Raw genomic sequence first — 15,411 nt, forward strand, 5'->3', positions numbered from 1 at the left:
CATTTCCCAAGACTTGGCAAAGATGATGGAATGTCATCAGTCTTTTCAGCAGTTGCACTCTCCTTAAAAATGAAATATTTCAAATATTGCTAGATTATATCTCAGCCTTCTGAAAACTTAAATCCAATATCAACTTAACAAAAGTGTTTTGTAAGAAGTCAACAATCAGATTTTAAATTTGACTCTTTGCTTATCAAAATTTTCTTAAACTACACATTCAACCTTGTCAAAATTAACAGGGATTTTATTCAACATCAGGTTTTTGAGTTATTTCCCCAGAAATTATAACCTGTTGCAGGATTCAAATTCATACAGAAATCACGTTAGTGTATTTAATAGTAACTTTAAACAACCCAACTGATTTCATGTCTATTCACTGCTATAGAATTTAGGTAAAAAGTGCTTATAACTTATTTTTCACATATGAAACAATCTGCCTAGGAGAAATAACTAGACAGATAGGGAGACATTACCTCATCACACTTAATCCTCTTGGTAGATCCCTAACAACATAAGACTATCATGTAACTAGATAAGAGCTAAGACTGCTGCAAACAGAAGCCTACAGTCAGGCTTCAAAACCCACACTTTCATATACTAATAAAATACTGATCTTCAAAGTGCTTATTATCATTTCAGCTCTCTCCTGTGGGATGACTAACTAGCTTATCTAGTTATACGCCTCACATTGGACATTGGACTCCACTAAAGGTTTCTAGATAAAACTTCCATAATAAGTAATCGAGACACATGGTAACATTTGTACCTTTTGGATCTATTTAGGAGTAGAATTTAGAATGAAAAAAAAAAGCACATCTAGGAATCTTAAAGCATTGCATTATTTGCAAATATCATGGTCAAATGATCTTTCTTTTTACCATAAGGCAAACAGAAGTCTTTTTGATATACTGTCTAAATGTAAATGCTCAGTTTTAAAATCAGAAACTATTTTTATTAATACAATGCATACTTAGTCAAAACATGTTCATCTTCTGGCATTTAGCAACACTTTAGGTAATTACATACATATCCAGTAACCTGTGATTTCTCAAGGAGTCATTTACCAAGCAGAGAGATGGGGAAGGAACAGACAGAATGAACTGTTTGCATAACCAAAGACAATAAACATAAAAAAAAAATTAAAGGATTCTTTCAAACTATTTTATGGCATTTGTTATGTTACTTACAATTTTGCAAGAAAGACATTATCTGAAGTGTAATCAAATCATTAAAACAAAAATGAACCATTCCAGGTTTCTGACAATGCTAAGCTTGTTTTTTAAACTGGTGCCATTCTTTTCTCAATTTAGAAATCCTGGATATTTTTAAAGAAGTGATCAGTTCAACCCTGTTTTCACTTCTCACCATCTTGCCCTAGTCATTGAAGTACCAAGCAGGAGAATGAGAACTTAAAGCTACTGTGATTTTGCAAACATTTAGTGTAGCAGGAGCACTACAGGAAGATCACAAATTACCTTTTGAATGTTTACTACTGCAAACATACTACATGCTTTGAAATAATAAAACACAATGGAAATACAAAGCAATTAACAAAATATGTAAAATGTCTCTTTTAGTACATATTATTACATGTTGTAACACAAATTAACAGCCTTTTCCATCTTCCCTTACCCCTATATGCCTCCTCTCCATTTTTCTGCATATAATTTTCTCCCTACTGATAGAATAATTGGGTTGGTAAGAGAAATGAATAGTAGCCTATCAACATACTTATACTAATACAGAATAATTCTATTTGTTACCAGGAAGTGTATTCACAATTCATAAGTAACATGTTTGTCAAATCTGTTTCCATAGCCCTTCTCTATGTAAGAGTTATCAGCTGAAAAAATAGTTTGAGTGAGAAATGGCCATCAACATTGGAAAGCATGCTTCATACATATATATGTGTATATATACATATGCATACATGTGAATGCACATGTATTTATAGGGACTTTATATGAATAAGTGATTTTTGAAAATTAATTTACCTCTCTCTGCAACGCTGAAAATTATATTGCCCCATGGGAACATCCTAAAAAAAAACAAAACCAAAAGAAAGTATCTATGAACTATATAAATAGTGTTGAAAACAGCATCAAGTAAGGAGAAAAGGTGCAAATACAAATATTTTTAGCATTAGTTTAAAACACTCTAAAAGAAAAATCCAGCCAAGAGTGAAGATAGAGTGACCTGGAGACAAACTGTTCTGTCATTATAAACACTTAATAACTAACAAAATAGTCTGAATCCAAAAATGTTTTGCTTAACTAGAAAGTCACTGCTTCAAAGTCACCACTGTTTTAATGTAGCCCAAACTCCTGCCAGCTTCAGCAAAAAGCAGTGTGAAGTGCTTTTGAAAAAAAGCAGACTTGAGTGGCCAAATACAGGCAATAGTCATTATTTTTATTGATAAGCCACACCAGCCATCACAAGCACATTGATTTTGTGATAAATAGTGATGGCTGGGTACTTTCTGTAATGAACACATCAAAATCCACATTCTGATGCACTACATTTATTGAACAAGATGGGTTAGGTGGCTTAATCCTGTGTTCTTGTATGTAACAGGAACAAGACTGAATGCAAATGTTGAAAACTATTAGAATTTACCTTTATGTTTGCACTTCTTAGAAACAGAAGATAATGCAATGCACAAGCTGTGAAATGACAGTATCTTACTGACAGCAGTAAAAGAGTGTTAGCTAAATTAAAAAGAAATATTTTCTGTGTAAGAGATTTAACATTGGACTATAGCACTGTGAAATTCAGGCCATCAGCCATAGCTGATGAGTGGTTAGTGCACCTTCAAAAGGTAGATGCTATGGTGAGTATGGATTTGATTCCCAAAGAACTCTTCTAATAAAGTTCACTCCAGGTACCACATGGATATTCTAACTTCACAGTCTTTGATCCAAGTTCGGCTATGTTCCAAATGGAGAATGTGGCTAAATAGCCAATAAATCTCAGGGAATGCCTCTGTATCAAAAACGTTCCTTCCCAAAGGTGTTGCACTCTGGCTTTATGTTCAAAATGTTGGACTTGATGATTTTACAGGTCTTTTCCAACCTTAATGATTCAAAAAGTCTATTCACAAGGTGAACAGCAGCCACTCTACATGCTGTGACTGGGGCACAAACTCAGAGGGTCAAATTGTGTATTTTAGTAAGTATGTTGGACTCCTTATAACACAGAGATGTACTTATAGCAAGACATGGCTCCTCAGAGTCCAATCCAAAGCTCAGATGCCAACAGAAAAGCTCCCAACAACTTCACTGTGTTTACACCCTATAAAAATGCATGTATTTTCTATCAGAAATAATCAGGTATTTAGCAGTGAGCACCTTTTTCCTTTCAAATAACGCTAAATTGTATGAAATGACATAAGTAGGCCCCTACTGTTGTGCTAATCTTGCCGTTTTCAGTGGTCATGCTGTCCCTGTGGTGCAAGTGTGCAAATGGCTTGGCTGCTCCCCAGGATTCCAGGTACCGGGTCATGCGGACAGAAGCTCTCATTTTGGCTCCATCAAGAGTATGTCGAGGTCTAATGTGGTGCTGAGGGCTTCGCTTCTCTCCCTGGTTGAGAGAATAAAAAGTGACATCAGTCTTGGTGTTCATTACCTTTTGAAGCAGTAATGCATCATCTGGTACCACATATCTGCATGCCTAGGAACTTAAAAATGGAGAGATGCTAAGAATCTGCAATTCTTAACAATATTGCTGGGAAATATCAGAGACTTATTTCTGAAGAGCGGGAAATATTTGCAATCCAAACATTATGTGTTTGTAGGCATCAGTAATAGCTCTGATCAATATCTTATGGTAGTGAATTATTCAATAGAGATTAGTGGTCCTGCTCAAAAAGAACTACGACTGGCCACAAAAATAAAAGTACTACTAACCTTAGGATTGATTACAAAGTAAGTCTTAACATTATGCTCTTTCAGATATGGGTCCCTCACATCTCCATCCCCATCTTCCACTTTGTAAGCTCCATTCAAATGTGCCAAGGTGACTGAGGTGATGTGAACACGGCTGAAATCATATTTTAAGAGAATGACAGAATCACAAATACTGATCAAAAGCATAATTTGAACCTGATCAACTTTTTTTACTAGTTTTTGGATATACTTTTCATATGCTGCTCATTTCATTTACAGTCCCTCTAATCTGATTTTTAGAAGTTATAATGGGCATAAGTCTAAAGGTTTTCATCCATGAAAAAGTACTCCTTAAATCACAGGAAATACTGAGTGCCTGTTTTGTTTTGTTTTGTTTTTTTCTAAAGACAGCAGTATGAACTAGTTCAGGCTCCTCCATGAAGGCTGATGGGTGGACATGGTTCATTTATCCATGGTTCAAAAATCCACATGTCCAAAGGTTAACAGAGAAGTCTCTTACCCTGGGACTCCTCCAGCTTCCATGTGATTTGCCAGAGTAACATCGTGTGACCACACATCGTACTGCCACTTCTGCAGCCCAATAACGCCACAAAGCACATTCCCAGAGTGCACTCCTACACGCATATTAATATCAACTCCAGTTGCATCTCTCACTTTCCTGTAGTTGAGAAGAAAACCTGTGTTAGTACACATAGTAGGGCTTTTATTTTCTTTTAATTTACCAGTCAAATTAGCAGTAACAATGGTGATAACATTTATTTCTTCTTAGCATTGCCCCCATCCTTTTTATGCTAGGTTATTTTTATATGTTACCTTTTCTATCTATATTTGCAACTATTTGTAGGAAATATTAATTTTCAAGTCCATGTCTGAAGTTCCTTCTTTTATACTCATTTCAAATTATTTGTGAGGGTTGAACAAAATAGTGGAAATGTTTAGTCTCATTGTAGAACCCAGGGACTATATTTGTTCTACAGGCACCTTTTGGAGAACTGGAACTACTGTTATGCATCCTTCTATCTGAACACCCTAGTATCTACATTGGAGACCTTCTCATATCTGTCTTCTGTCAGGCAGCATCACTCTTGCATGCCTGCTGCAGATGGTTTGCTCTGAGAGGAAGGATGTAAAACACAGCCACTCAGGATATTCTACAGGCTCATACAGTTTTTGGAGCTCAGTGCCATCCAGGCTGTGGAGTATAAAGATTCAATAGCTGCATGTTTGGTGAATGCTGTACCCACTAGATTATTATACAAAGAATGAGAGGCTACCTCAATGTCCAGATTGCATCTAAACTTTTGATCTTTCCAGTGATTTTAGACAAGTTGAAGTATCTGTTCACCCCAACCCAAATCTCAGAAGATCCATAGACATAAGACAGGCATTAATCTTTCCAGAAGAGGCTCTTCTGAATCATAGCTGGGTGACTAAAGTCAAACAATCAGAACATTTTCAGACATATGTCATATGGATACCTAATTACATATGTAAGGAGTTATAAAATGAATTCAGATGTCAACAGGCTTATAGAGTTCTAAGAAATGGAAAGATCATAACTAAACTGGATTTATGTATTTAAGGCCCAACTCACATAGAACAAAACCTAACCAGTTTTTCTTTATTAGGAACATGTACATACATTCATCTGGGGGAAATTCAGGGTGTTGATGGAAGGAACAACTATAGAATAAGAAACCCAAATGACTCCTGTATATGAGTCAGATTCATGGTCTTAGCAACATCTTCAGTCTCAGTGATCAGAATTATCAGCTCTGTACCTTCTGAATTACAGAATTAAACTGGCCTGCTTCTCTTTTTTTGAAAGGCATCATAGAACTTAACAGGCTTAATTTGTTATGGTATATCCTACATGTAAGCAGTAGTTCTCCAGTGGTTTTTTTTTCTGGAAAATGGAAATAACCAGAGCACAGCTATTTATTTAAACTGTTTTGAAGTTATTAAAAAAAGAGAGGAGAAGTTTTAAAATACCCTCAGTCTCTGCCAACTATTTATTGGAATCTCTTCACTTTGCCATTTTACACTGCTCTCATGTAGCTGACACACTTGAAAATGAACTGCTTGTAAATGATCTTTGTAAGCAGTTAGCAAATTACAACTACCACTTTGCTCTGCACAAGGAATATGGCACAAGCTTAGCACTTCGGAAAAACAGAGGTGTTTTACAAAACCAGTCAAAGTGGAAGAGGAACATTTATCCTCTAGGAGTGCTTGTGAAAAGGCTGCCCTGCCATATTCCGCAGAGCAAGCCATAAAGTCTGCTTTATAATCAGCTCTCAGGAGTTAAGAAGGGGAGCAAGCAGAATATGTTCCAGCATTGAATCTTCTTTTCTGTTTTACAGAAGAAACCACAGATTTTAAATTAGAAGTGTCACTTTGGACCAATTAGGGTTTACCACTTCTTCTCTCCTGTGCCCCCTGAACAATTGCTATGACGATGCAGGCACTGAATGCGTCAAAGAATGTAGTCGATCACATCCCCATAGGACACTTGCCTTACCTACACAAGTATATCTGAACCATCCTACTATTATTTCATTTTCTGCCCCCAATCCCTACCCCAGTGAGGCTAAGTGGCTCAAAATGGAGCTATGCATCATTAGGAAACAAGACTGAATAAGGTTTTTTACTACAGATCACCTAGCAATTTGGTAGAATTCCTCCCTTTGCTCCAAAGAGAACTGGAAATGAAACCATATTTAGGTGGTAAAATCTATATAGGCCTGTTAAATCTAAACAGCAAACTGCTTTATTTCAGTTACTTACACACTGAGGAGTCAGTTTGCACCTCAGTGACTGTATATAACAAAACCTCATATTTGACAAAAAAAGATATTTTAGATGGAGTCAAACATATACTGAGTGACACACTTCCAACTGCAAGAGTATTACTGCTAGTTTTACAGTGCACAGAAGTATTTCAGGAGATGCTTCCTCGCAAAGATGCAGCAATCACACAACAAAATATGGACTTGAATAATAATCTGTAATCTTTATTCACCTGCAGGCTGCAACACTTGACATACTACTTTGAAAGCATTTGAAAACATGGGGTACAGATTCCTTACCTCTTACAGAGCTGTAAACAGGCTGTGATAATCCGGCATCTGTCTACAGGAGTGAATTCTAACTTCAGTAATAAAGTCAGATCAGAATGTGCTATGCAACTAAAAGATAATTTTCTAGTCTATAAGGCTACTTTTACCAAGGAGGACCTTATAATCCAGTATTAACAATGAACATACTTGATACCAGCTTGAGCAGAAAGTTATTGCAAGTAAAACTGGGAAGTTCTGAAGTGTGAGGACCTGACAGATTGCTTTCTGAGTTCAAGTTAAGCATTGCATTGTGATGTGTAAAATTACACTTTCAGTTCTTCATGAAGGGCAATTTATGGCTTGAGCTTTGCATCTTTCTTCCATCAGCCTGTAACCTTCTGTACTTTTTTCTGATAAGTAAAAAAGCAAAAACTTGACCAGAAACTCTATGCAAATGCTTTTAACCTGCATTTATTGCAAAGCACACAGGTCTTTTGAAATGTAAACCAGAAAGCTCTCATTTTCACTGAAAGGCTGGACAAAAAAAACCACAGTATTTTTAAGCCAACAAAGCGGGAGAGTCAGAACTTGGGGAAAGATACTCTTTTACCTACTGCTCTACTGAAAGGATGTTAGCTTTAGTTGCTAATATGCTAGAGAAGCAATTGGTTTAACCATAATAATATCCTAGTATATCTGAATGAAAAAGAGAAAGAATACAGTGAAAGCAACTGAGGAAACAATCAAATCTGCAGATGTTAATGCTTGGCCAGGTAAAGTATTCCAAGTACCATTAAAAAAAATATAGATTTCTTAGGACACAATGTAAGGTACCACCATAACTGGATAAAGAAAAAAACATTTTAGAAAATGCAGCAACATGTACTAAGGTTAGTTTTACAAACGATCTCTGAAGCAAGGAGATCAAAATCCTAGTTTCCACAAATACCACAGCTTTTCTGTGAATACCTTAAAAAGAAAAGAATCAATTTTGCATTAATCAACCCATCCATACAGTAATTACTCTGGATCAAATAACAGACCACCAACTGAAAGCTGAAACTGTCTTGTGACTACAATTACACAAATACCAGGGTAGTACTTAAGGACTAGAGGAATCACTTTTGTATGCCTGTTTAGTTAATCATGGAGTCAACGCTGTTCAACTTAACTATTGATTTCATGATGAGGAGCACATCATACATATACCTCACAAGGATGAGGTAATCCTTACCTTGCTACCGGGACAGTAGTAAATGTCATTTGGGCAAAACCATAAAAATTAGCAATAAAGCTTACAGAAGAGAATAAAAAGTTTTAAAACCAACGTTCAATTGTTTAAAAAAACACAGGTGACTACCAAATTTTGAAAGCTCCACATGATATGTATTTTTACAAAGTGTAGCTCACCAAGATATACTGTAATTGTAGTTAAAGGAAACTTAGATTTCCTACAGAAAAGATATTTGTGCCATTAACAGTAACTGCTCTAAGTAACCTTCTGCAGTATTTTAAATCCTAAAAGCTAGAAAGAACTTCAGCTATGAATTACATACAGTGAATTGTATGACTTTGGTTAAAAAAAATCCAAAAGAGGTGGAAGTTTTTTAAAATTTATTTTCCTTACAAAATGTTTTCTAAATAAGCTAATAAATAAACCACAATACTGAGCTGAAGTTTCTGGATAGGCTGGTTTAGGACTCTTCAGTAGGATGTGCAGACATCCAAACTAGGTTTATATACATTCATACTGAAAGGTGTCCAGCTTTGGTGGCAGAACTCATCCAGGGCCAGTAGCTTACAAAAGAGTAATTTCTACTCTGCACTGAGAGTTCGGATAGCAGTCAGGTGAAGAGATGAGGTTAAGTAAAGCTGCTCTTTTGCAAGACTGCTTTGAAGTCCTATCAACTTCAGAGCTGCTACAGATGCTAATAATCAATTCCTAATCTACTCTTCAGTAATATGCTAGAGAATTCCTCAAGTATGCCTTTAGCGGTGTCCTCAGATGCCTTAAAAGTGTTAAACATCATAACAACCATATTCCTTTTTGTATTTTTGCAGATATATCAAACCTCCTGCTATTACTTGAATTACTTGAAATAAGTTACAACAGTTACTTCAGAAGCAACCACATTAGGATTCTCAAATACCTTGTTCTGTTTTCTGTTTCAAAGGAACAAGCAAAATGATTTTGGGAAAGAAATAAGGGACAAATGTAGTAACACACAAATCCAAAATAGTGCTAATAAGCACAGAATTCTCAGTGGTGCCTTTGAAGTGTTAACTGACAAAACTTTTTAGAAAAACATCACCTAAAAAATAAGTTACAGAATAGTTGAAACTAAATTAAAACCTAGGGTCTAGCAAGACAGGCACACTTTATTGCTTATTTAACAACATGTAAAATGGCCTCTTAGCCCAGGAATCTGTTAGCTGTTAGAAATGTCTTTGATAGACATGCTCAGTATCACTCCACAGGCTCAGTGACTGAGGCATCTTAATTGTGGAGAGGCAATTGCTCCTGACCACTACTGAACTCCAAACTCAACATGAGCCAGGAGCTCTGGCCTCTCAAAGGGCCGTTTGATTAAAAGGTAGGTGGCAGCATCATGATTCTGCGAAAAGCAAAGCTTTGCAAGTCCTAAGTAATGTCTATTGGCATATTTTTCATCTCATAACGATAGCATCACAAAATAGTTGAGGCAGAAGGGATCTCTGGGAGTTGTCTAGCCCATCTCCTGCTCAAAACAGGGATACCTAGAGCACCTTGCTTAGGGCCATACTAGTTGGATTTTGAGTATCTCCAAGGTTTGTGGTATCTCCACAATTTCACTGGACAACCTGTGCCAGTACTCCGTTACCCTCACAGTGAAAAAGTGTTTCCTGATGTTCAGAGGGAACCTCTCAAATTTCAGTTTGAACACATTGCCTCTTGTCCTGTCACTGAAAAGAGCCTGGCTCCATCTTCTCCGTGCCCTCCCTTCAGGTATTTAAATGCATTGATGAGATTTCCCTGCTCAGCCTTTTCTTCTCCAGGTTGAACAGTCCCAGCTCTCTCAGTATTTCCTCATATGAATGATGCTCCAGGCCCTTAATCATCTTTATTGTGTAGTGATGAGATAGCCTGGCACAACTCAACATCTTAAAGCATTTCTCTGCTGAGGCTCATATCAAGATTACCATGCTGGACCCTGTGGTGAAACACCAACTATTGCAGGCCTGACTGTTTCAACCAGCAGCACAGCTGCAGATAGAAAGGAGACAGAATTTTTACTGTTGATTACTTAACAAAAAGTTCAGCTCTTACTTAATGGCTTCGCACATGTCCAGTCCCATTTTCACACAATTCTTGGCATGATTTTGAAGAGATATAGGTAGTCCAGAAACACAGTAATAGCAGTCACCTAGGATTTTAATTCTCATACATTCATTTTCCTGCAGGAAAAAGCAAGGTCAGATGGTCACTTTCAACTTGAATTATACAAACGAAGGGTTACTGTTACAAAGATTGACTTGAATGATATTATCAAAATAATTATATTTCAGCTTGTTTCAGCAGAGAAGGACTTGGCTTGCTAAAAAAGAAGTGCTGTCAAGAATTTTGTACGGGTGAATCCTCCATCTGTTATAGTACTTAATGGGCAAACCTAGGGAGTAAGTTCACAGTGAAACATATATTTGCAGTATTGTTCACACCTTAGATTAAAGAACTGAGGCAAAGTAGCATGTGCTCAATCATGTCTTTGTGTTAGAAATATGAAATCAAGACACCCTTCCACATTCAAACCTTTGAAGATGTATTATGCAATGCTTCCTGAAACTAGCAAACATCATCTTATTTCTACCTTTTTTACTCTAAGGCGATAAAGATTTTTCTTTTTAAAAAAAAAAATAATACTGGACAATAGTTTTTGAACTAATAAAAAACCACAGAAAACTTTTATCTGTTTTAGCTTTATGATTTCACTTTCACACAGAGCATGAAGTTTGATGTAATTTTTATAAAAATTATTATAAAACCCTCAATAAACAGAAGAAAATCTTGTTATATTTGAAGCTTTTCTTGAGTAATCAAGAGAGCGCAGTCAGTAATTAAAATTGCTTCAATCAGCATTGTCTTCCTGATCTTCCCGTCTCTTGAATTCTTTTCCAGAGATCAGAAAACTGACTGTATCAGTTTTCTATCTTGAATTTCTTAATCCTTATTATTGTAAAAGAATCTATTTAAACAGCTCTTCACCTTCCATTAAGCTTTATGTGGCTCCATGAGCTGTCTCTATTGGCCCTATTAGGGAGCGCTATCTTGGGTTTCACAGATTGTCACATTGGCAGAAACACACTGTTGCACTCAGACCAGAGCCAGATTTTTTCTTCAACTGTATCAAGTCTAATCTTCCTGCCAAAGCCTCAGAAATTCTGCCTGAAGACAGAAGAGTCCCCAAGAAGAAAAATATTTTAAAGATGACTTACTTATTTAAACTAACAGTAGCAGCTCAGCAGACACCCACCTTTGCAATCTGATCAAACTTGCCAAACAGCTCATTGAGCATGTGCACCAGCTCCCCTGGCGAGCAGTCACTGGCCAGGCGAGTGAATCCCACAATATCAGCATACAAGATGCTATGACAGAAACAAACAGAAACTTGGTCACAGTTTTCTTCCACAGAAATCACATTTCTCAATCAACAGCTAAACCTGAAAGTAGGCATTCTAGACTTCACAGATGTATGCCCATTACCCAAACAGCCACTGCTAAACATAGAACAAGAAATATAAACATATTTAAAGGTAAATCTACATGTACCTTTATAGGTGTTACGTTTATAGGTAATATACACTTATATTTACATTTGTAGGTGCTACCTTCACAGATATTACCTTTTTAGGTATACCTATATTTATAGGTATTTACAGGCACTCTATGTCTATTTGTTACAGTGTATCAAAGAAATAGAAAGCTTTTTCCTGCTCACAAATTTGCAATAAAATAATGGCAATTATTTCAATAAATACGTTTGTTATCAGAAATTGTTTAGTAACTTCTATCATAGACATTTTCTGTCTGGATTTACCTGTTAATGATATGCAGCATGGAAGTCTTCATTCACTTGTTACTAAGACTATTAAATTCAAGCTTCATTGCTAAGATATTCAAGCCATACATTATGATTCTATTCACCATGAAAACTTGACAAATTCATGGAATCAGGCTAATGAAAAAGTACTTGTGCTCACAAGTGAAAGTGAACTTCCTCAAAAGTCCTGCAATACCTTTTTTAAAAACATAATTTCTAAGAATGTCATTCAAATTAACTTGTTCAATCAAAAACATGGGCAAAACAACTTGTAAAGATGAAAGAATATCTGAAATACGTGGTGAATTATTCTTCAAACTTCTAGAAAATTATAATTAGTAAATATTTAGATTTGTCAGCAGGATATTTTATCTCAGGTACTGTGTATATATGTATGGGATACAGCTGCCTCTATGTACTTTATATAAAACCTGAGAAATTGCTCCAGTCAGAAAACTACAAATCCTGAATAATGTAACTGACACAAATTACAATTTTGACTACTATACATGAAAGCAGAATTTGGTACTTTAACCAGAAAAATAAAGACATTATGAAGAAAGCCTTTTAATGCATGGCTTTTTCTAAACAAACTCTTTGTTTTATCACCTTTGCTGCTCTTCTGGAAAACAAAACTGTTAGCATTTGATCAAATTAACTGATAACAAGCATTAAGTTGTTGAAAAACATATTTAAACAATTATTTTCTCAATTGTTCTCTTAACACTTTCTTTTCAAAAATTTTCTGAATGTTGTTGATACATTTGATTACCTTACATTGGTGTGCCTTTTGACATACAGATTGTGGAAGTTGTTGGTGTTTTCCAGCTGGCCTGCCTTGGGACCTTGTAACCTCTGGATGATCTCTGCTTTCATTTCCATGGCAATGTGAGCAGGCAGCAAAGAAAGTAGAAGACGCTCCTAAAATTTAAAATGATAGGTCCACAATTTCCTTACAACAATGAAATTATTATGGAAGCAGTACTGTGCAAGGCATAAGAAACTATTAATATCCTAGAACATTTCAGCGAGTCTTGCACTCAGGCATTTGCCTGGTATGGCCTCCACAATTAATCAGTTCCTTGAAGAACTTGACAGAGATATACACACATTGCCAAGTAATGTCTAACTTCTTCGAGGTTTTGTGTTATTAGAAAAAGGTTCAGTTAAACTTAACATCTGAGAAGTTATGTACAGTAACCTATGCAATATCTGAGTAGGATGAAGGAAATACAGATTAGCAAATAAAGCTGCAAGGACAATTCAGAGGACCTCAGGGAAATGCAGTTCAATTCAGGCAAGAGCAGGCTAAATAACTTTAAAAATGAATTTAAAATCATAGTTTTAGCAGTTGTTTGACTGAAAAGAAAAAAGATAAAATCAGAACACAGTACCTTTTGAGAATACTTGACTTTTGTAGTCTATTTTGAAACATACTCTCCTTTTACTTTAATATGGCATTTAACAAACTGAAGTTTTTTGAAAATATTAAACTAAAAGGAAATTGATTTAAAAAACAAGCTCTACATTTTTTCCTTCTTGGTATAATGCTCATGGTATAATGCTCATGGCCTTCTCCTCACGAAGCTGTCTTGTGTTGGTACATTTTAATTTTGTACATTTTACCTGTGACAGATTTTCACTGAGTTCCTACTTCTCTGGAAAACTGAATCAACAAGGGAATAGTCAGAACTCCCCCGCAAAAAAAGAGCTTCCTGTTTTGATCATATCCCACCTCAAAACTGAACAGAAATTTCCCATTTTCTTATAGGCAGAAGGGGGAGGCTAATTCTCACTAAACACGAAATCCAGAACCCTTAATGAGGGAGGAAGGGGAAGGAAGCTGTAAAAGCCCATAAAGGAGTCAGAGAGAGAAACAGCTACGCCAGAAAAGATGACCACCTCAAAATGTGCATGTTCTGCAGATGTTACTTAAAGTGATGTGTTCTCTGTGGTTCACAATGTGTATTTTTGCAGAGTTTGCAGTTTATATTAATCGATTCATAAAATAGATCCATTAAGGTTGGAAAAGACCTCTAAGATTATCAAGTCCAACTGTCAACCCAACACCACCATGCCCACTAAACCATGTCTGAAGTGCCACACATACACACTTTTTAAACACCTCCAGGGATGATGACTTCACCACTTCGCTGGTCATGAAGGCACCAGAAGAAGTGTAACCATTAATCCAATGCTCTGCCTGGGATAATCCTATTCAGGTCTAATGACCTTGAGTAGACCATGGCAATAACAGGGATACAGACTCCGACATTTGCAGCTACCTCAGCTATCTATCTCTGTAGCCTATAATGAAGATTACCCATTACTGACAGCATTTGTGTACCTGTAAGCACAGCATTAATTTACATAAGGTCCTATGAAAATGATTCTGCACACACTTTGTAAAAAACCTCTACTTCAACGAATCAAGACAGAATCTCATTTTGTTGCTAAGTAATATTGAACTAATAACTTTCTTTCTTTTTTCTCTTTTTTTTTCACTTCGGCAAAATCTAAAAATAGTTTTGATTCACATATGCATGGGCTGCTCTTTATTTTGCACACTAAGGCATATCACATAAACAGTAAGACGAATCATGAAGTAAATGTTCAAGATAAAGCATATCTGTCTCTAGCCTGACTAAAGGAGGCAAGTATAAAACAAAATATGAACTATCTTCCTACTGCTAGGATCTTGGATTTGGCACATTGTAACTGAGAAGAATACATACAATTGACTTTTCATCAAAATGTTAATATGGCTTTATTTCTTAAATGCAAGATTAATTTAGTATGTTTAGGCATTTTAGCAAATGCAAATCCAAGAGTATTTTCATTCCTCATGTAGTCCATTGCTCCTTTGTGGAGGTATTTTGCTAACTTCAAAAGAAAGCTTGGGAAACCAATGGGTTTTTTTCCATAATGAAAGCTTACTCTTGCAAGTTGCCATTTATCTAACAGAAAGTTGCAGTTTTGTGATGTACAGGACAGGTCAGCAGTTGCTAACAATTATTAAATCAGTCAAAAAGAGGTGAGTCCTCTCAGCTCCAATTTTACACCACTGTGCTCCTGTTGTACCATGGTGAGTAAATGCCAGCTAGCTCACTATCTTCCCATGACTGTTATAATTCCAGACACGCAGTGAGGCAGACACTCAGTGTCCAGGTTACTGCTTATGTCTTTGAAACCCAGAGAGGCTGGCAAAAGGTCAAAGAGAAAAGCTAGAAAAATTTTCAAGAAAGCAATAGAAAAAGCAATAGGAAAAGTTTTCAAAGGAAGCAGCATAAGGTCAACTACAAGCTAAAGAATCCTAAGAGGAAAGGGAAAGCAGAAAGCCCTGATTTTGTAGGGGACAGCAGGAGAGACGCA

The 15,411-nt window shown here is 36.2% G+C and overlaps 1 protein-coding gene across 1 annotated transcript in view; it reads right to left on the bottom strand.

Annotated features, from left to right (window-relative positions):
- Positions 1–1,994: 1,994 nt before the first annotated feature.
- The window catches only part of LOC104545087 (adenylate cyclase type 2), a gene marked incomplete at both ends in the record, with an annotated part of 46,164 nt that continues 32,747 nt past the window's right edge, over positions 1,995–15,411 (bottom strand). Inside the window, 7 exons of the mRNA XM_010190129.1 lie at positions 1,995–2,038; positions 3,403–3,579; positions 3,906–4,038; positions 4,405–4,563; positions 10,272–10,399; positions 11,473–11,584; positions 12,812–12,960. Coding sequence (XP_010188431.1) covers positions 1,995–2,038; positions 3,403–3,579; positions 3,906–4,038; positions 4,405–4,563; positions 10,272–10,399; positions 11,473–11,584; positions 12,812–12,960 — 902 coding nt within the window. The remainder of the gene's footprint in view (positions 2,039–3,402; positions 3,580–3,905; positions 4,039–4,404; positions 4,564–10,271; positions 10,400–11,472; positions 11,585–12,811; positions 12,961–15,411) is intronic.

The sequence above is a fragment of the Mesitornis unicolor genome, unplaced genomic scaffold (assembly GCF_000695765.1).
Source record: "Mesitornis unicolor isolate BGI_N332 unplaced genomic scaffold, ASM69576v1 scaffold24348, whole genome shotgun sequence".
NCBI lineage: Eukaryota > Metazoa > Chordata > Aves > Mesitornithiformes > Mesitornithidae > Mesitornis > Mesitornis unicolor.